Here is a 23198-nt window from a genome sequence, read left to right as displayed (position 1 = left end):
TTAATCTGGTTGTGTTTAAAGGGTCTAAAAATGTGCACCTTTGTTTGGAGAGTTATTAAAAACTTTGAGCTTTTTAACTCAATTTTAGGAGAATTTTAATTCTTCTATGTCCTTTAGTAGACATACTAGGACACGTGCCTTTTCATCTTCACGACCAAAGACTCGTGCTGTGTGGGTGAGAAAGGAGCCTAAGACTTAATTGTCTGTTTTGTTTGTCCCCTCTTTAATTCTTTCTATCTAAATAAGACTCTCCTTACTTGATTTCTTATCTGCTTTGGAATCATGCTTTCATGCATATGCATCTTTCTTTCATGCTTTAATGTTGTTTGTCTGTTTTTGTTTGGTTGTTTAGTTTTTATTTTGTTTTGTTTTCAAAATAAATAAAAAAAAGGGGAAAATAAAAAAAATACAAAAACAGTGTGTGTTTTGTATACATTGGTACTTGTGTACCTTGGATGGCCATTGAAACAAAATTTTCTAAATTTTATATCTTTTGTAACTTAGATGAGCATCTCTATGCACAACTAAGTAAGTGAGCTTTGTGGCTCGTGTTTGTGATAAGTAAGATTAAGTAATCTCTTGTACTTAACACTCGTATCACTCTTTTTGACGGGAATAACTAGAAAATCCTAAGAGAAAAACATAAATAACCATCTCACCACTGTTGTCCGCCAATCATGAAATGACATTTGTATGCTTCGACATAGCAAAAGTGCATTGTCAATGACATCTATATACTTCGGCATAACAAAAGTGCAATTTCAAAAGTTTAACATCATTGGGTATTTCTTTTCTCTCTTTTATTTACTCATGCATGATATGCTTTACAAAAGAAAATATGCAAAGAAAAATAAAAGCAAAAGGAATCAATATGCTTTATATATGATTGCAAGCGTGTCTTCTAGGAGATGTAGGAGTTATAGGATGTACCTCAAAAGTGATAGTCCCCATCAAGCAGTTATGATGGCGTGTGAGTTAAAGTGATTTTCTCATATCTCAAATCATCATAACATGTAAACGCTTATGCAATCTTGCGATGTTTATCACACACAACATGCAATATTCTTTGCTACTTTTAATACATGTGCAAGTACAATGTGATTTGGCTATCACAAGGAATACATGTGTTAATATATGTTCACTAAACTGTCTTAACTTGTTTTTGAAATATAAAATTGGTAAGACTTGTTTAGTGTGTATGTGTGTGTTTTAGATCTAAATGCTTGACATTTTTTTTGTTGAGAGATGTTTTTGAGAGCTTAAAATGTTGTTTGGATTTTTGGTTGAGTAACATGTTTGATTGCATTCATATCTGTGTTTTTCTCTTCATTGAAAAACTGTTTTTGCTCATCTCGACAGCTTCTCGATACCTCTCGACAGATAGCTATCTATCAAGCTCCTTTTTCTTCTTGTCTCGACAGAAGTTATCAAAATCTCGATCCATCGAGATTTCTGGACTTTGTCTCGATAGCTTCTCGACAGATTCTCAATCCATTGAGAAACTTTCTGTCTGGCCGATAGATCCTCGATAGATTCTCGATCCATCGAGGTTGGCTTCTGCTCGATAGCTGCTCAACAGCTTCTCGATCTGTCGAGATACTCTTGCACGCATTGTTTTTCACATGTTTTGCATCTTTCTTTTATCTTGTCATCTATAGCATATTATTTCATTACATTCATGCATTTATATGAATTCCTTGTTCCCCCTTGATCATCTTTAATCATCTTTATGTTTCTCAGGTGAAGTTTTATAGCGTTTTGTCCCTTTGCCAATCATGACAAAAAGGGAGAGAAAATGTGGTAAAATGTGGTTTCTTTTTAAGATTCTACATGTTAGGGAGAGAAATACATGCCTTTGTAAGAGGGAGTTGTGTTTCATCTTGTTAGGGGGAGTGTTTACCTCCTTGTTGATTTAGAAGCTTCGTTTAGCTTCTTGTACACTGGTCTTACAACCATGTTTACATACATTGTGCTTATTTTTTAGACATATACATATATATATATATGATATGTGTCTTCTCCACCTACCTCTATATGTGCTGTTTCCTTTCTCTCTTTATACACATGTTTATTTATGTATGCAATCTCTTATTTCTGTTTCACACTAAGATACCTTGATGAGTTTTGTTTAAAGTGTTTTAGAAAGATAGGTCATCAAAGTCTATCATGCCATAGACTCTCTTCTTGCAAAGTTTTTCAAGAGTTTGTGTTAGGATTAGATTTTATTGTATTCAACAAGTGAGTATGAGTTGAGTGATTTATGACTTCTTTCATATGTTCATCTGTTTGTTGTGGTTTTGTCACGGATTGCCAAAGGGGGAGATTGTTAGGACATATGTGGATCATATTAAGAATATATGTCATATAGAATTGGCTAATCCTCTGACAAAATACACTTTACTTGTAATTGGGTAGATCTAGGATGTGTTTAATACTTCAAGGAACAAGAGTTCAAGTCCAAGTATTAAAACCATGCAAATCTGTCCAAGAAACAAGTGAAGAAGGGCTGTTCATTAAAGCTGGACAGATTCCCGACAGTTGCTCAACAGATACTATTTATCGAGGTTTTGATAGCTACTCGATAGATACTATCTATTGAGGTCTCGACAGTTACTTGACAGATGTATCTATCGAGAATTACGAAATCATAAGTTTCAGATCTGATTCTCAGCCTATGCTGACATGTATATGTAGGGTTTCTTTTCTCACAACCCTAGACATATATAAGACTTATTTTAAAGGCCGTCACATAAAAGAATACAAGGAGAACACATGCAAAAAGTGACCGAGTGACTTATTCTCTCAAAAGAAGCTACTGAATCTTTGCACCTTAGGGTTTTGTAACTAAGTGCTTCTTGATCTTCATTGTTGATGAAGTGAAGAACTTTGTAGCCAACAATCTTCTTCAAGTTGGTAAGTTAGTCACGTGCTGGGAGACGTGCATCATTAGTTAGTCACGTATTAGGATCCGTGTAAAAAGGGTGGCATTCATATATTGAAGAGTTTAGAGGTTTTAAAGCAGTAAAAGGTTTTTGTTGTACGTTCATCTACGGAAATTGTAGAGTCTAGGGACAAAGGTTTTGTACTAGATCTAAAACTTCTCTTTATTATAGTGGATTACTTTTCGGGAAGGTTTCCCCCCCAAGTTTTTTACTGTGAAACTAGTTTATTTCATTTGTTTTCCTATCTTGTCTTATTTACTTTTCCGCTATGAATGATTTTGACATGATATTGATGTTAGTTTGTTTTAATCATGTTTATTCATAATAAATCTAATTAACAACTTTGATTTAAAACTTGTTAATTCTATCAACTAGAGTCTAAATTTCCTAACAGTCCTCATTATTCCCTATCTATTTCCTTATCTCTTTTTAGTTTTCACCTTCTAAAATCTAAATTTGTCTGTCTTAAACCTCCTCTCACCAAAGAACTCCTTTGTCTAATTTATTCAACAATCTAATTGGCTTTATTCTGTAAGGTTGAATTTATTCAACCATCTAATTGGCTTTATTCCGTGCCAAATTTGCTTGTAATTCAGCATTTAGTAACCCTGTATTTAGGTGGGTTTGTTGTAAGGGTAGTGAGTGAGATAGAGTGAAGACTGCTCAAGAGTGTGCAAGAAAACAGAGTGTCGCGGCTGGGACTCGCGGGTGGACTCGCGGCTGCAAGCCGCCAGAAGCTGCACACGTGCCAAGCATGCTGGAAGATGAACAGTCATGCTAGCTGGAGCACTACAGGACAAAACAGGACAACTGGCCATACGGTTAACTCGCGACTGGATCTCGCGACTTGGTCAAGCCGCGAGGTCAAGCCGCGAGCCACCCCTGTTTTGGAAAAACCTGACGTTTCACATTCCTCTCCACTCCAGTATAAATACCCCTTTAACCCACGATTGAAAGAGAGCTTCCAGAGAGAATTTTGAGAGAGAAACCCTAAAGAAAAACAAGATTGTTTCACACACAATCCCTACCTTAGAGTCTCATCAAATTCCCTCACTCTCTTCCTCTCCATTGTCAAATCCTTGAGAGGCATTATACCAAACCTGGTTCTCACCATTATCATCTCTGTGAGACAGTCGTTTGGAGTTCTGGGAAGCAGTTAGGAAGGAGCCAATCTTCATTGGTTGATGCTACGGTGTAGTAGCGGAATCCGGAAAGCTAGAAAAGAAAAAGGTTCGGCGCAACCTCGTTGGAGCAAGAAGCTTGGAGGGCTTAGGTGCACTGGGTAGATTAGGCTTGGAGGGTCTATTGCTGTCCTTGTATCCCAACTGTATTTTCTAGTGGATTGATTACCGCTTGGAGGGCGGCGGAGAGGTTTTTCGCCGAGGTCTTCGGTTTCCTCTTCGATAACACATCGGGTGTTATCTTTGTGTTTGCATCTTCCTTCCTCTCTATCTCTGCCTTTATATTATCTGCTGTGATTTTATTATGTTATGGCTTAGATAGTTTTTATCCTATTTCACATTATAGCATATGTTAAGTTTCCGCACACTTGTTGTTTAACATATTGCTTGTGTTGGTTAAGTTGGTTTTTGGGGGTCTAACCGTTCAAAAGTGTTTTTGTACACGTTTTTGAACTTTCATGTTCTTTACTCCTACACATTCACAATTGGCAAACTTGCTTACAAAAGCTCTTAACAATCAACAATTGAAGTACTTATTGGGCAAGATGAATGTTGTGAACATCCATAGTTGAACTTCTCATCTTGAGGGGGAATGTCAAAATAATGTTGACTATAAAGATCAAAAACAGAAGAAGAAGAAAGATGCAAGCAGCTCAAGCTAACAAAGATGAAGAGTGTTTGAAGAGGTTGGCTCAGGCAGAGAGGCAGAGCATTGGAATAATAGCAGTTGAGCTAGCTATACAATTAGTTTATTTAGAAGCTGTATATATGAACACATGTAATGAATTGATTGGTTGTAGGTGTTAGATCCGTATAATGTGGAGTTAGTTAGAAGTTAGTTATTTCAGTCTTGTGTCAGTACTGGTATATATATACCTCTTGTACATTTAGTTTCTAATTAATGCAATTGAATGAAAGTTTTTCTTCAATCTTGCTTTTCTCTCTAGCTAGTTCTCTCTTTCTTTCTCTGGTTTACTTTTCTAGCTCTCTGTTTTCTTACAGTTTCCTGCCCTAAAATTCCTTACCAGTCTAAAGATTTTGGTTATTCAAAATTGTGACAAGCTTGATTTGACTGAAGGGGAAGACAATCAAGAAGGATTCCCAACAAGCCTTCAAGCATTATGCTTCATTGAATTACCACAGTTGGTGGTTATACCTGAATGGATTAAACGATCTATAAAAACTTTACAAGTCTTGTTAATCAATAATTGTCCCAACTTAATAGCATTTCCAGAGTGGCTGCCAAATCTCGAATCGCTTCTACGACTTGATATTTAGAGTTGCCCCAAATTGTTGTCTCCACCACAAGCAAAGCCTTATCTCATAGCTCTAAGATCTTTTAGAATTGCAAGGTGTTCTGAATTAAGTAGAAGATGCCAACCGGAGATTGGAGAGGATTGGCACATGATTTCTCATGCCTCAGAAATTTATCTTGACCCACCACAGTCTCATACCAGAAATAACACAGCTGAACAGCAAAACCACCACCACAGAAAAACAAAAACAACAACAAAAAACACAACCCAATCGCATCCCACACACCCACCTACTGCCGCCGCTAACCCACCCACCGCCGACCCACCCACCCATCAACACCCCACCACCATCTCACACTAGAACCACCACAGCAAAACACCAAAACCACTACCATAGGAAAAAAAAAAAAAAAAAAAAAAAAAAAAAAAAAACAACAACAACAACAACAAAAAACACAACCCAACCCAACCGCATCCCACACACCCACCCATTGCTGCCGCTAACCCACCCACTGCTGACCCACCCACCCATCAACACCCCACATCCCACCCCACCACTGTCTCACACTAGAACCATCACAGTAGAACACCAAAACCACCACCACAGAAAAACAAAAACAACAACAACAAAAAACACAACCCAATCGCATCCCACACACCCACCCACTACCGTCGCTAACCCACCCACCGCCGACCCACCCACCCATCAACAGCCCACATCCCACCCCACCATCGTCTCACACTAGAACCACCACAGCAGAACACCAAAACCACCACCACAGAAAAACAAAAACAATAACAAAAAGCACAAAGATCGACATCAGGTGGCGCGACGAGGCTGAACGGAAGAGAGAAAAGCCACCCATTGCCGAAACCACCCATCAAATCACTGCAAAAAAAAAAAAAAAAAAAAAAAAAAAAAAAAAAAAAAAAAAGAAAAAAAGGAAGAGATTGGCATTAGGTGGTGCGACGAGGCTAAACAGAAGAGAGAAAAGCAACAACAATGAGAAGAAAAAAGAGTGAGAGAAGAGATGGGTTGATAGGAATGTTTGAGGAAGAATGAGAGAGGAGAGAAAAAAAAAAGGAATAAAGTGATGAGAGAGGAGAGATAATGATGAATAAAAAAATAATAAACGGAAATGGCATTTTCATCCGTACGCTCTCAAAAATGAGAGCGTACTGTAGCATGTCTCATAATTTTAACACACCTCATGATGCTCTGTTTTTGGTGTTTGGTTTGCCAAATGTCAAATCTTTAGCATTTGGCACACCTGATGAGAATGCTCTGAGCTTTCTATTTCTCCCATGCTGAGACGCTATTCTAAGCAAATAACTAAATAAGTAGTATTTATATGTTTTTTCTGTAAGTGAAAAAGGCAAAATTAATTTTTTTTAATATATATATATATAAGATAGAAATTCTACTTTAGCCTAATCTAAGTATATATGTGTATGAAACTCCCTTTTATTAGAGACTTGAACTCCTTCTCTTGCCCCCTACACCCCCCACAAGCACTTATACTTGTAGAGTGACTATCGCACCAAAGGTTTGTGATGGTAACATTAAATAGTTTTTAATGCATTGAGTTATTGAAAAACTTGACTGTTTTAATCATTATGTATCTCTTTGGTAGATTCCATTGAATGGTGAATTTATTCAACCCTTGTAACTGTTGAAATCTTGCAATAGATTCCATTGAATGGTGAATTTATTCAACCCTTGTATTTGTTGAAATCTTGCAATCAAGATCAAGCTCCAACAATGGAGGTTGGGAATCAGAGAGAGAGAGAGAGAGAGAGAGAGAGAAGGCAAGCGAGAGAAATTGTATGAATGATTCTTAGGTATTAAATATCTAAGCTCTGTCCTTTATATATGATGAGCAGAAAGGCGAGAAACCAAAAAAAAAAAAAAAAAAAAACTAACTCCTAAGCTAACCAATACAAAGATGACAAGTGTTAAAACAAATTTCTAACTAATTATTTACATACAAAACTACATGTCATTTATATTCATTTATTCTAAACTACTTGTAGTTTAAGCAGTTCTTCCTTCATCCTTCATTATCACAGTTTAACACTCCCCCTCAAGATGAACTGTATATATTGATCAAGTTCATCTTGGAAAGAAGGTAAAAGAATTGTTTTTGCCTAGGAGCTTTAGTGAAGAAATCTGCTATTTGATGTCTTGTTGGAATGTGGAAAGTCTTGATCACCATCTTGAATTTTCTCCCTAATGAAGTGACAATCAATCTCAACTTGTTTTGTTCTTTCATGGTATACTGGATTTGCAGCAATGTACAAAGATTCTTTACTATCACAGTAGAGAAAGGCAAGCTGTGTATGATTCAACCTAGAAGTCTTGAGCAAGGCAATGAGCCAAACAATCTCACTAATCACTGTGGCCATAGCCCTATATTCAAATTCAGCTGAGGATCTCAAGACAACTTGCTGCTTTTTACACTTCTAAGAAATTAAGGAATATCCTAGAAAAACACAAAAGCCTGAAATGATCCTTCTAGTGTCAAGGCAAGCTGCCTAGTCAGCATCACAATAGGATTTCAAGCACAAATCCGATTCTGCAGAAAGAAACAAGCCTTGTCCTGGTGTCTTTTTCAAATACTTGAGTATTCTATATACTGTTTGAAGATGAGACACCTTAGGAGAGCTCATGAATTGACTTAACTTAAGCACCGTGTAGCATATGTCAGGTCTTGTCGAGGTCAAGTAGAGAAGCTTGCCAATTAACCTTCTATATTGTGAGGGATCTGAAACTAGATCACCAATAGAGCTACTAAACTTTGCAGATTGCTCCATAGGTATACTTGTTGGCTTACTAGCCAGCAAACCTGTATCAGCAAGAAGATCTAAAGTGTATTTTCTTTGACACAAGAACAACCCTTTTGCAGTTCTAGCTACCTCAAGGCCTAGGAAGTATTTTAGAGTTCCAAGGTCCTTAAGCTTGAACTTGTTGTCAAGAAATTGCTTAAAAGAGTTCACTGTATCCACATCATTGCTTGGAATTAATATATCATCAACATATACTAGAATAATGATGATAGAACCACCTCTAACTCTGGTGAAGACAGAGTAATCTGACTTGGATTGGACAAATCCATGATCCACAATTGTAGAGGATAGCTTGTCAAACCACTGCCTGCTAGCCTGTTTAAGGCCATAAAGAGATTTAACAAGTCTGCAAACCTTCCCTTTGCTGCCAAATCCAAGAGGAGGAACCATGTAAACTTCTTCATGGAGATCACCATGCAAAATAGCATCATTGACATCAAGTTGTGTCAAATGCCAACCATAGACAACAGCCAAGGCCAACAAGGTTATAACTATTACAAATTTAACCACAGGAGAGAAAGTCTCATAAAAGTCAATACCTTCAGTCTGAGTGTACCCCTTAGCTACCAAACATGCCTTATACCTTTCCACAGAACCATCAGCCTTCAATTTCACTTTGTAAACCCATTTACACCCTATAGGAACTTTACCAGGAGGAAGCTCACACATAACCCAAGTATTGTTTACCTAAAGAGCATCAATCTCAACCTTCATGGCATTGTGCCATCTAGGATCTAAGATGGCTTGAGCATAAGAATCAGGTTCTTTAGAAATGGATAAAGCAAGAGCAAAGGCCTTATGACCATTGGAAAGCTTGTCATAGGACAAAGTAGAAGAAATGGGATAGAGTATACCTGAATCATCAAAAGCTATGGAATTATGTGACTGAGTAAGGGAAGCTGAGGCTGACACATGAGTAGAAGCAAGGTTACACTGATAATCATGACGATAAGTGGGAACTTTATGAGGTCTAGTGGGTTTTCTGATTGGTTGAGGAACTGGTGAAGGGGCAAGAGGTTGCATAATGGGCTGAACAAGGTCAATTGAAGTAGGAGTGGAGCGATCTAGGTCAGAACTATCATGAACAAGGTTTGGAAACTCTTTAGGATGTGTAGCTATATCAATAGTGAAACTGAGTGTGAATTCTATAGAAACAGAAGGTAAACTAGACTCTGGTATGACAGGTTACATAGGAAACATGGAATGAGAAGAGGAAGAAGGAATTAGAACAGATTTTGAAGACCAATGCTTAAAAGGAAAAATGGACTCTTTAAAAACCACATCCCTAGAAACAAAACAGGTTCTAGAAGCCAAGTCATAGAGTTTGTAACCTTTTGTACCAAAAGGATAACCAAGGAAAATGCATACCTTAGCTCTGGGATCAAGTTTGGACCTGTCTCTTAATAATGTGGAGGCATAACAGAGGCAACCAAATGATCTAAAGTGACTGTATAAAGGTGTATGACCTAATAGTTTTTCAAAAGAAGTAACATCATTCGGAAAAGAAATAGGAATTTTATTAATTAGGTATGTTGTAGTAAGAACACAGTCACCACAAAATTTTAAAGGAAGATTTGCCTAGAATCTTAATGCTCTAGTAATAGCAAGAAGGTGCTGATGCTTTCTTTCAACAACTGAGTTTTGTTGTGGACTTTCCACACAACTCAGTTGATGAATTATACCCTTAGAAGCATAAAAGGAACCCAAGGCAAATTTAGGACCATTGTCTGACTTAAGCACCTTGATAGGAGTTTTGAATTGTGTGAGAATCAGATTGTAAAATGATTGAATTAAGAGTGAAGTATCAAATTTGTTTTTCATTAAGAAAACCTAGGTATACCTACTGTAATCATCCACTAAGGTGAGAAAATACTTAGAGCCATTAAGAGAAGGAGTAGAATAAGGGCTCCAAATATCAACTTGTATTAAATCAAAACATGAAGCAGAAGAAGAAACAGATGAAGGAAAAGACAACCTATTTTGTTTGGCGAGAGGACAAACAAAACAATCAAAGCTTTTATTATTATTGCAAGTCTTTAAGGGGAAGAGTGACCTAACCTGTAATGCCATAGGCTAGTCTTATCTACTGCAGAGATACAAGAATTGTGACAAAAGGAAGAAAACTTGGAAAGTTTAGAAAGAATATCAAAAACAGATGGTGGTAGACATTTAGCAAAGATGCTTTGCAATGTGTAGAGTTCTCCTTGCTTCTTACCCAACCCAATCATCTTCCAAAGCTGTAAGTCCTGAATGAGACAGTATTGCGAAAAAAAATACAAGAAGAAGATGGATTTTGGGTTAGTTTGCTTATAGAAATCATATTGAAGGAAAAACTAGCAATGCAAAACACATTTTCTAAAACTAAAGTAGGAGACACTTAAACAGTTCCTATGTGTGTGACCTTAGCCATATCTCCATTAGGTAATCTAACAGAGATTTGGACTAAGGAAGTAATGGAAGTAAAGAATTGAGTGGAATACTCTAAAGAAGGAGTGGACCAAATACCTAAAAAATCATGCCCTTGAAGACCAATGGAAGACTGAGTAATGATGTTGGCAACTTGGTGAGTGTCTGAACCTACTTCTAGTGGTGACTGAGTACCAAAGTGACCATGGGAGTTTAGCAAACCAAGCAATTGCTGATATTCTACATGAGTGAGATTGACACCTTGATTTAAGTTGTCTTCAACAACAACTGCATTGTTAGCAAAAGAACTAGCTTGTTGACCCTTGGACTTGAACTTATAACTAGGGGGGTAACCATGCAATTTATAGCATTTATCAACCAAATGACCCAAATTACCACAATGGGTGCATTGGGGGCGCCCAGACTTTCCCTTAGTAGAACGCTTTGTAGGATTGTTCTTTGTTGTCAAAGTAGCTGAGTCAACTTGTAGCTTCTTTCCAGCATTAATTTTCTTTTGTTTCTCATCTTGAACCAAATGAGAAAACACTTTGGTCAAGGAAGGAATTGGGTCCATGAGAAGTATCTGTCCTCTCACGGTTGCATAAGTGTCATTAAGCCCCATTAAGAATGACATGGTGCAATTTTTAACTTGGTGTCCACATGAGCAAGATCTGTAACTAGAGTACTCATCCCAAACACTCTTGAACTTAGTGTAATAGGCATTGATAGTTAAGTTTTCTTGAGCCAAAGAAGAGACCTCTTCTTTTAGCTAAAAAATTCTGGGGCCATTGCCTTGAGAGTACCTATGTTGTAAATCAAGCCACACATCTCTAGCAGTCTTGAAGTATATAACACTAGATTGTAGATCCTTAGTGAATGAGTTGACAAGCCAAGACCATACTGTTGCATTTGCACCAAGCAGTATAATGTGGATTTGTTTCTTGAGGTTTTGGTATAGAACCATCTATGAAACCTAGCTTACTTTTTGCATCCAAAGCTACAAGAATTGAACTATTCCAGGTGTTGTAGTTCTCTTCAGTAAGGTGTTGTACCACAAGAGACAAGCCAATTGGTTATCACTATTTGGCAAGTAATAAGGACTAGAAGGAATCTCCCAAAGTTGATGGGATTGTGTTTGTGTGGTTGAAGTGGAAGCACTAGTACCAGTATCACAAGAAACTTAATTCTAATGAAAACTAGTGCAAACAATCAAGAAGAGTGACAAATTCTAGACAAGAAAGAACACTAGGAAAATAGAATTGTGTTGGGTTCTAAGACTTTAGGTTTAAATGTATTAGAACTTCAATTTGTAATGTTGGCAAACCGTGATCAAAATGTTTAGTCATGTTTTAGACTTGCTCAAAGTGTGTTTAAGTGTAAAATTGGAATCGAGTGTACTATAGGATTTACTGTGTAAATCTGCCTGGCTTGATCGATCGATCGAAAATGAGACTCGATTGATCGAAGCTTGTGCAGATTGTTTTTCTGCAAAATTTTCCAATTCAGCCTAAGCCTGTTTGACGTGTAGGGTTTTATGTTTTGTCTTAAGTATAAAAGGGAAAACTCTAGCCACGTTTTGAGGTTGCTCTTTATGCTGTGTGTGTGAATCTTTTGTGAGATCTAGAGGTGTTTACCTTCACATACACATAGGGTTTTCAATCTTAAGATTAATGTCGAGAGCTTAGTGATCAATTCAATTGCAGATTTAAGAGCTTAAAGATACACAAGCGGGAGTGCTTGTACTTGTTGGGAATCTAAGAAAGAAGTAGTTTGTGAACTCGGAGCTATCACGTAGTCGTGGTAGTAAGTTTCTTACTCGAGGTAGCAATAGGATGTTAGTGGTCTAAGTCACTATTGTGTAAACTTCAATTTTTTCATAATGGATTCGTTTTACCTTAAGGATAGCTAAGTTAAATTTTCCCCAGGTTTTTTACAGGTTTGGTTTTCCTAGGTTACCATATCATTGTGTTATTTATTTTCTGTACTTTCAATGATATGATTTATCTATGTTAACCTAGAACTATATAATTTACCTAAGTTAATCACTTTGCTAAACTACTAGGTTAATTTGGTTATGTTTTTAAGGGGTCTAAAAACGTACAAATTGAATTGGAAAATCAAAGACAGAATGATCCAGGAAATCAGTGAGTACTAGCGAGGAAATTCTGAACTAGTTCAAGCTCTAATACTATGTTGAATCTTGCAAACAAGATCAAGCTCCAACAATGGAGGTTGGGAATCACAGAAAGAGAGAGAGAATGAGAGAAAGCAAGCAAGAGAAATTGTATGAATGATTCTCATGTATTAAATATCTAAGCTCTGTCCTTTATATATGAGGAGTAGAGAGGTGGGAAACCAAAACAAAAAATAACTAACTCCTAAGCTAACCAATACAAAGATGACAAATGTCAAAGCAAATTTTTAACTAACAATTTACATACAAAACTACGTGTTGTTTATAATCATTTATTCTAACTAATTGTAGTTTAAGTAGTTCTTCCTTCATCCTTCATTATCACAGTTTAACAGTATCCTTGGTAAAACTCACTTTAAAAAAAAAAGAACTTAGATTGCTTTTTATTTGATAGCAGAGAAATAGAAGATACAAAAAGACAATAGATGTCAAGAAAAACATACTTAATTCAAACTAATAAAGGAAAAAGCTCAAAAGAGTGCACTAGATTAGGTTAAATGTTCAGTTATATACAATTTAAAGATTTTAATTAATTTGAAATAAATAAAATATATATCCTCCCTTTTTTTTTTCTTTTTTTCTTTTTTTATTTTTTTTTCTGTACAGCATCTATCGATAGATTGGGAAGTAAAAAAAAAAAAATATATATATATATATATATATATATAATGTAGTTGAAGCCCAAAAGATAGACACAAGTATCAAAGAGAGACAAAGCATTTTTCAATTTTTGGAAGAGACTCTGGTATTAAATGCTTCAAACAAAAAATATGACCATCAAAATTCAATGAATTCATTAAACTAAACCTAACATATATCTACATTTTCACTAGAAGAGTATGAATTCACTTTGGTACCACAAAAGAATTGAATAATAAATTTTTAGGATGTATGCCATATTAAATGCACAAAGCTAGAAGAGGATTAACAAATTGAAATTATAGGTTTATAGCTCACGTGGAATTGTAGGGATAGAGTTCCAATTTTGCTTTCAAAGAGCACACTTTACATGCCAGGAAAATGTAGCAATTACAACATGCATGTACAATACCATATCTGTACATTGGCTCCCCATACCAAAATACAACACAAAACCTATTTTGATTTATTTCATAAAGAACTTATGATTCTTGAACATCAAAGCAAATGTGAATTTTCATTCACAAGTAGAGAGACAATGCACATATAACAGGTTAGCATAAATTCAACCAAGATTTAGTATGGAGTATCAAATTTATCCAAAAGCTAAAGTTTCTAAAGGAGTTGCCTTCATAGATACATAAATTTATAAAGAGAAATAATTCTAAGACAATCCAAGAACAGAGTCAAGAACATAAACCAACACAAGGGAGAATGGATAAAGTGTGTATGCCACCGCACACATCCAAGGGGGGAAGGTGGTCCGAAAACTAGCAAGAAGACCAATCGCAATGCATACAATCACAATGGTCAGCATTTCAATTGAGAAATACCACTCCAAATTGCGAATGTATATGAGGCTTAAGAAGATCGACAAGCCAATGATGTTATTCACAGTCACTAATCGATAAATCTGCAGCAAAAAATAATTGAAAACCATTAATTACGAAAGCCAAATTATAAAATATTTAGTTCGTATACCTTGTCTTAAAAGGAGAAAGAGTAAAAGGAGACACTAAAAGATCTCCATGTGTATATGCATGCATACATTTGCTAAAGTAATGAAAAATAGCATCGGTTATTACTTAAATGCAATTAAAACAAGACTAAATTGTAACTAGACCATAATATTATGACTTAACTGCAATTAAAACAAGAATAAATTGTAACTAGACCATAATGTGTTAGTTAATGTTTTCTGTAGCATTATATGTGCATCTACGTGTGCCTATGTGTTTCTGAGAGGGAGAGACGGGCTTGTGTTAGATTTCAAATATAGAATGAAGTTTGATCAAATTTTAGATTTTGCTTTCTCTTACTGATTAATCTCGTCATATTGTTTGTTTGTTTTAATAATGACTTTCACAACCAAAAAAACATGGTACCATTACCTACTTTGTTAGTTTCAAGTTAAAAGTTCTTTACAAAAAAGCTTCTACAACTAAAACAAAAATATGTATAGCTACACACAAGAATTGCTCTAGAAATGCGAACCTCAGAAAATGTTAATTTTCCAACAATGCTTGGTTTCTCTCTGCTAACAAGAAATAGAGCCAACACAACATCACTACATCCAGCAAAAGGCAGAATGATGAATGAGATAAAGAAAGAGGGAATTCTTGTGGCAATGGCGAAGTTATCAACAACGTCCACGAGGGGATCAGCAAAAAAAGATGCAACAAGAATTCCAAGAAGCAGCATCAATATTGTTTTACAGACAACCCATTTAAGATTTCCAATGACTTGCATATTCCCATAACTCTGCTGCCCAACAAAGTATGATTTTGTTAGTGTTATAATGTGTGGTTGGTATACATTTTGGTCCGCTCAATATGATATGAAGGACAGAAGGAAAATATAAAATGAAATATACCTGAGGAAAGCTATGTTTAAATCTTATTGGGCGGGGGCGATGATGATTGAATTTGGAATTTCCAACGCTCTTCCCAGCTAAATCACTTTGTTCCCCAAGTAAATGCTGATTCTCATTTCTATGCTGCATATAAGAATTTTGAAAATATTGTAATACTTAAAACAAGACACGTTATTATATATACTCAACTGGGAGAGAAGGGGGAAAACATACTGGATGCAATTTGTGTTTAAACCTTATTGGCTTGGGACGATGATGAGTGAGATAAACATTCTGTAGACTATGATGATTGTCACGCATATCTGAAGGCTTAGTCTCATCCAACCATTTTGGAAAATGTATGAGAAACCTATCCATGCTAATACGAGATTCTTCAGATGCATCAAAATCTCTCAAAACACTTTCCACAGCAGCATCAATATCAAGATGTCGTTTAAGATTTATTCCTAAAAGAAGTACTTTCAACTCCATCGGTGAGAGGTATCCATCATCATTAGTATCAATCTTCTTAAATAACCTATAATTAAATACAAAACAATGTATTCACTATCGTTTCAATAGTTAAGAGTTCAATAATAGTTAAGAGTTCAACCAAGAGTTTGTTGCATGTTTAAGTTTGGGTGTTGGCTCACTTAGGAAAGTAAATTATCTTTATTTATATTACTCCTCTGGGTATGATTTATTCTAATTGCATTTTGAAAAAGAATTTGGTATGGAGTCAGATGATTGTTTATGCTAGATAAAGAAGTTTATTTGTTCTTTTGAAATACCATTTACTAGGAGCATACCTTATTTAGTTGTACCTTATTTAGGTAAACAAGAGAGTAAATACAGTAGCAATGTCTTGTAAAGGTGAGTATATTTGTTTAAGTAAAAAATCTTTTGTCTCCGTTATGATTTTAGAAGGTAAATTTTGCCTAACTCCCTCTTGATTTATGCTCAATTTCTTTGCGCTTTTGGTATGCTACTATATATGTAAAGTTCATGAAAACTCATTAACATATCTCAAGGTGCTAGATAAATAAGGTGATCAACACAAAAAAATAAAAAATAAAATAAAATAAAGAGATTTAAGAGTAGAGGAAAGAACAAACTTTATAAAGGCAGCTGTGTCTGGTTCGCCATTTTCTTTATAAAATATTCGTGATACGTTGCTTTTTGAATGTTTATTTGACAATTGATGCTTTTGATTTGCGTAGTCCAATTTTCTCTTCTGAATCCAAGGATAAAAAATCTGCATCAATGTTTCCAAATGGAGATGCTGGCATTAGTATAGAAAAGGAGCAGGAAAAATTTACGCCATATTCTACAATGGATGAAAAAGTTTGGCAATTGATTAATAAAAGATACTTCAATAGCTAGCAAATAAGAACCACTAGCAAATTCAAGTAATTAAACGACTACCTGATAGACTCCATAGGAAATCAATAATGAAAATGAGACAATGACTGAAATCAATAAAGCATAGCGACTCTGAGATGTTTTTTTAAACGCTTGTGGTAGTAAGACTACCATGATTGGGATAACAGATAAAACCATGATCCTTGCAGCATCGGTGGTTTGGATATCAGTCTTGACAACTGACCCTACAAAATTGAAGAAACATGCATTATATTGTGAAACATATCATCCATACCACAAGCATACTCATTGACAACAAATTTGTTACTAATATTTAGTATATATAGTTCCATTAAAGTGAAGAAACGAAAGTCGGCTTTTTTAGTGTAAACTTTAGTTCTAAATCGCATTAAAAGACCAAGTTAAGCCAAATTTACATATTTATCTTCACCAATTCCGTGCCATATTTGTATGACATGTTCAAAATTTTCCTAGATTGGGAATATTTTATTCCCAATAATAGATTTTTATATCATATATAATAGCCAAAGGTAATTGCTTTGTTCACACATCATACAAATAACAAACTAGTGAACATGAGAGAATTCATAGATAAACTCAGTATTTAGATTTATTATTTGTATGTAAATATTTATCATACTTATGGATAACTTTAAACATTATTCTCATTCTATTCTTTTTGGTAACTACTGATTACATTGAAAAGATGAAACTAGAAAACTCATGGGGTATAGGAAAATTGTGGTTACTGATAACAAAACAGTGTTTGTAGATTACTCTTGGGGTAGAGGAAAATTTTGGCAGGGAGTTTAATTAACATCATATGGGTATTGGAAAGAATATTGCTTTAGCATGATAAATAGCACTCTTAAGACAAAGGACCTATGATTATCATTATGAATTTTGTTTCCCTTCATGATTATGCTCTATATATTAATGCCAAGGTTTCACCACTTTCTCATAATGATTGGCCGCTGTTAGAACATATGTGATTCATTTGTTAGGAACATATATAACTATTTTATGAAATCGGCTAATCCTTTGACAAAACGCACTTTACTTCCTATAGATGCAAAAACTCCTCCATAATTATGGTATTTGCCAAGAGCATCTTACCATCTACTGTGACAATACCAGTGCCATCAACATCTCTAAGAATCCGGTTCAACATTCTTGAACTAAACACATAGAGATTCGACATCACTTCATTAGGGAGCTTGTTGAAGATGGTACTCTCACTCTTGAGTTTATTCACACTGATGATTAGAAGGCTGATTTGTTCACCAAACTTCTGGATAGCAAATGTTTTGAATTCCTTCATCAAAACATCGGTGTCATCTCCATGGATTGATCTCTTTCTCTCCTCCTTCCTCCCCTCCTTCCTCCTCATGCATTTGCATCTAGTTTTTATGCTTTGCTTTATTTAACATGTTTTTGTTTGTTTTCAGTTTTGTTTATTTTGTTTTTCATAAATAAAAAAAATAAAAAAATAAAAAAATTGAAAAATCAGAAAAATATAAACACAGTGTGTGTATGTATACATTGGTACTTATGTACCTTGGATGGCCATTGAAACAAAGTTTTATAAATTTTGTATCTTTTGTAACTTAGATGAGCATCTCTATGCATAACTAAGCAAGTGAGCTTTGTGGCTCTTATTTGTGATGAGTAAGATTAAGTTATCTCTTGTACTTAACACTCGTATCACTCTTTTTGACAGGAAGGACTGGAAAATCCTAAGAAAAAAGCATAAATAATCATCTCACCACTATTGCCCGCCAATCATGAAATGACATTTGTGTACTTTGGCATAGCAAAATTGGAATGTCAAATGCTTAACATCATTGGGTATCTCTTTTCTATCTTTTATATGCCCATGCATGATATGCTCACAAAGAAAAATATGGAAGGAAAAATAAAAAGCAAAAAGAATAAAATGCTTTATATATGATTGCAAGCATGTATTATAGGAGATGTGGGAGTTATAGGATGTACCTCGAAGGTGATAGTCTCCATCAAACAGTTATGATTGTGTGTGAGTTAAAGTGATTTTCTTATATCTCAAATTGTCATAACATGTATACACTTATACAATCTTGCGATATTTTTCACACATAACACATAATATTCTATGCTACTCTTGAGACATGTGCAGGTACAATGTGATTTGGCTATTACAAGATTTACATGTATTAATGTATGCTCACTAAACTGCCTTGACTTATTTTTAAAATATAAAATTGGTTAGACTTGTTTAATGTGTGTGTGTTTTTGGGATTTTTGTGCTTAATTTTTATTGTTGAGAGATGATTTTGAGAGTTCAAAATGCTGTTTGGATCATTGGTTGAGTTGCATGCTTGATTGCATTCATATCTATGTTTTTCTCTTCTTGAAAAACTATTTTTAAGCAATCTCAACACCTCCTTGACACCTCTCGATACCTGGCTTATCTATCGAGCTCTTCAGTTGCTTTTTAATGCAATCTCGACACCTCTCAACAGTTAGGTGGATCGATCGAGAAATCTCAAGTCATCACTCCTGCAGAATCCACTAGTGAAGAATCAAGTAATTACAAGTATAAGGAATCTTACCCCAACCGAAGTATCCCAAAATAACTACCTACAGTAGAATCTACTGACCTATACTAGTATCAACTCCAATAATCAATTGGACTTGTTTTTGTAAAGACTTCTCCTTTACACGGATCCTAGTATGCGACTAACAGCACAACAACAGTTGGTTGTTATTGTTTGTTAGAGTTCTTCAATTCACGCTTAAAGATCTGGAAAAAGCTTGGTACAAAACCCTAAGGCGCACAAAAAGTCGCAACAACTTTTGTAAAACATGTATCTATGTATGTCTTTTTATGTGTATGATGATGGTTGTAAAATATAGCTTTATATGTTGTGAAACCCTAGTACATAACCTAGGAAAGCCTTGTCATTATGAGCCTAGTCGTTCTTGGGCAGATCTTGCTTCTAAACATAAGGGATAGGGGGAAGGTGGTCAGGCCTATCATATCAAAAGGGTTGTAGAAAGAGAACTCGGCCACCTATTTCATTCAATGTTCTGGGGTAGGGGCCTGCCCGATTCGACCGACTTTTTGATAACAAGAAGGCATGGTCTGACTCGGAGACCTGGGACCTTGGCTTAGTAACGAATGAAGGGGAGCTCTTCAAGCTTTCTCTGCCAGTGGCTTATGTAGTGGTCGACATTATCAAGCTCGCTAAGCTTCCCTCCCCCTTCCCTTATTAAATGAAGTGGAAAGTCTTCAAAGCATCATAAGAAGGACCCCCCCCCCCCCTCTTTTCGAGGTAAAAAAATGGTACGATACATAGGAGGCTGGTCTTTCTCAACGTGGTGTATAGCATAAAAACCTTTCGATACAAGATAGGGCCGTTCACATGAAAGAAGAGAAGAAAGGATTGATTCTCTTCTTTCTCTTTCCCCTTTAAGAAAGAGAAATATGGTCTTATGGAGGGAGGGGATTTCCCAAGGATCTAAAACCCAAATCCCTTTTGGGGGCCAAATACCTCTGATCTCTATCGCAGGTGCCAAAGAAGAATGAGAAGAAGCCCAAAAAAAAGCAAAAAGGAACATAACCTCCGATACCGACCTTCCCACTAGAGGAAAAGGCCTATGAGTGATCGGCCTTTCAAATGCCTCCTTCCTTACTTTTCTGAGAAGCCCCTTACGACTATAATATAAAGGACAGGGGGCTGTTCACCTTTGGAAACTTAACTACTTAAGTACTACTCAATACTAACAAGGCAAACGAGGCTTCCAGGCCGGGATGTCTGGCAGAATGCTTGGCCTCCTGTGTTGGTATCCAGTATTTGATTTAGAAAAAACATTATGTCTCCAATAAATACCACTTATTGAACACTAAATAATCTTCTTGAATGCATTAGAACCTAAGATTCCATTACAAGTAAAGTGTGCTTTGTCTTGGGATATGCCAATTACAAATATGACACTTACATAATTCTTATTATGTTTAATTGTGTTGATATTTAAATTCTACACGACCTTGAATCACTTGATAAGTTATTCTTTTATTTTATAATCATTTAAGATCTGCTTACCTCATAGTTTATTGATTGCATTACTATCATTTATCGTTGTTTTGAAATTTTTTTTTTTACTTGATAGAAATTCTATTCTAGTCTAATCTAAGTGTATATATATGTGAAGCTCTCTCATAGAGATTTGAACCCCGACCCTTACTCCCCACACCCCACAAACACTTATACTTGTGGAGTGGCTATCACACCAAAGGTGTGCAGTGGTTGTTGTTTTGAATTGATACAGTTTATAATTGATAATTCTTTCTACAAAATTTTATTGACTTACCTAGTTACCTTCTTTGTCTTGTTCAATGGTGTGTGACTTTCTACTTACTAGGTTGTGTAACTCACTATATTATTATAAAAATTTTCAGATTAGTTGCTTGAGGTCGTAGTCATAACAGATTATTAGGATGTGATCGTTCTTGCTTTCAAGTGAGCTAATGTTAAGATTTCAAGCAAACATTTATGTTTGGAGAATTTCATGTATTATAGGTTGTAATATTATCTTGGGAGTAGTTCTATCAAGACTTATTTAAGGTTTCTGGTTATGCATAATCTTTGAGTTTAGATGACTTAGTTATTTGACATCGATTTATTATGTCATTTAGAGATGGTTTAACATTTCGATGAATAGGGATTAACAATTTTGGGGGTGGTACATTAGGTCTCAGCTCATAAATTGTACATCAAAGTTCTTGGTGAATGGAGTCTAAGACTCAGGTTACTTTGCAGAACTTTTGGCAGAAGACATGGAACTAGGTCATTTTAGAAAAGTGTGTTAAGAAGCTTGGAAATAGACACTAACAAGATTATATATCAGGTTACTATAATCAATTTCGTTAACTGCCAGGTATTGAAAACATGCTTGATCATTTTCCCTCAATTCATTGAAAAAAAGCTGGCATATCTTCAAAGAAAACTTGCACGCACGCCCACACACATTTTCATACACAGCCTTGCTACGTGAAGTATGAGAAAATACCAGTAAAGCTAAAGCGTTTTGTATCTGTTGAATCTGCAGACTCTTCAAGGTCGTGCCTGCTAAATAAAACAGAGGATCCCCAAAGTAATGTCAGAAGATTAACAGCTGTTCCAGCCAGCAAGCCCATTCCAATGGAGAGCTGACTTTGAGCAGTTTCCTTGGTCTCGGATAGTCCCGATGCTAAAAATACATAAGAAAGTTCATTAGCATTAATGAATCTTCATTTATTGCAGATCACCGTAACAGGTACTTAATAATGGTTACGCGATAAATTCACCTTTTGAAACAACAAATTGATTTAGATAACAAGATTTAACATAAAAACAACCATAAATCTGAAGTTTCCAAGTGCCTCGACTCAAGTTGTTTCTATGTTAAACAAATTCAGTCAAGGCATTTAACAGGTATTACCCTACCCCTACCCGACGCCCCAGATTTGGTACCAGGAAATATCCATACCCTATACCCAAATCCTCTAATGGGTCGGGTAAAATCCGTGACTACCAGGTGGGTACCCACCACCTAACGGGCTGTTGCCATCCCGAAATGGATGGAATTTGCCTTTTGTAGGAACATTAGTAGTTCAGTACTTTAAGATAAAAAGTCTCTGGCTTAGGAACAAACGGATCTATAATCATTCAAACAAAAATCGAATCATAATAATGTATTAATGTTACAGTTAGAACTTAGAATCACATTTAACACATGGACTTTATGGTTTGGAAATTGGAACCGCACCCCAGTCCCTTTCTGACCTTTAATCTTTGAAGATGTAAAGAATTGAAGGACAAACAATAATGCCCATACAAGCAATGTAGCACGCAGAAAGTGCCGGTTTCAAATAATTCTAACAAAGAATAAAAGCAAGTCAGACTTACCAAGGATGATAATAGCATTCGGAAGTGAGCTGAATATGAGCAAGGAGAGACCACCAATGATGCCCGAACCAAGAATTTCAAGCAAAATCTCACTTCCATCAGTCAAAATCTTAGCAGCCCAGAAAATGCAGTAAGCATATACAAGAATTAGAAAGCCATTTCCTAGGACAGTGTTGGTGCATGGCATAACACCATAGGTTTGTTCACAACCATCCGATGGAATCAAAGGGTTATCATGAAATGTTGGCAGCTGCACGCGTTGAACTTCATGAGGAACCTTCCCTAAGGACTTAATGTTTGTGATGGGTTCGCTCCAGCAAGGATAGGCTACTGTCGAAGTATGCAAGCAGGAACAAATAAAGACAGCAGAAAGACCTCTGAAGGGTGAAAGTTAAGTTGAAGTCAACTATATTTATTTTACAATAAAATAATATAAACATGATTTAAGCATCCCTTATTACCAAAATAAAATTACATGTTTATCGCATCTATTAATTCTTTGGTGGGATGGATCCTGAGAACCACATTATTTTGTCCACGTCGAATCCCAATTATCCTCATATATCCT

The 23198-nt window shown here is 35.7% G+C and overlaps 1 protein-coding gene across 1 annotated transcript; it reads right to left on the bottom strand.

Moving 5' to 3' along the window:
• Window positions 1-13908: 13908 nt before the first annotated feature.
• Window positions 13909-23191, bottom strand: LOC126696337 (sodium/calcium exchanger NCL1-like). Its single transcript, XM_050393095.1, has 9 exons — window positions 23106-23191; window positions 22631-23007; window positions 21753-21932; window positions 16743-16924; window positions 16433-16572; window positions 15552-15855; window positions 15339-15461; window positions 14960-15229; window positions 13909-14378 (listed from the first exon to the last, which is right to left on the bottom strand). Exons 1-9 carry the CDS (start codon window positions 23189-23191, stop codon window positions 14130-14132), a joined length of 1911 nt encoding a protein of 636 aa, XP_050249052.1. The 3' UTR covers window positions 13909-14129.
• Between the last annotated feature and the right edge of the window lie 7 nt (window positions 23192-23198).

Source organism: Quercus robur, chromosome 8, assembly GCF_932294415.1.
Source record: "Quercus robur chromosome 8, dhQueRobu3.1, whole genome shotgun sequence".
NCBI lineage: Eukaryota > Viridiplantae > Streptophyta > Magnoliopsida > Fagales > Fagaceae > Quercus > Quercus robur.
Note: the sequence above shows the minus strand (reverse complement) of the source record. Positions and strands in the feature narration are given on the sequence as shown.

What these genes read in the sequence shown, in the direction of transcription:
- LOC126696337 (XM_050393095.1), bottom strand. Translation starts at nt 23,191, where the DNA reads ATGAGGATAATTGGGATTCGACGTGGACAAAATAATGTGGTTCTCAGG. An exon ending in GAATGCTATTATCATCCTTG is followed by an intron (nt 21,933 to 22,630) that starts GTAAGTCTGACT and finishes ATGTATTTTTAG; the next exon opens with CATCGGGACTATCCGAGACC. An exon ending in GACACAGCTGCCTTTATAAA is followed by an intron (nt 15,856 to 16,432) that starts GTTTGTTCTTTC and finishes ATTTAATTATAG; the next exon opens with GTTATTTAAGAAGATTGATA.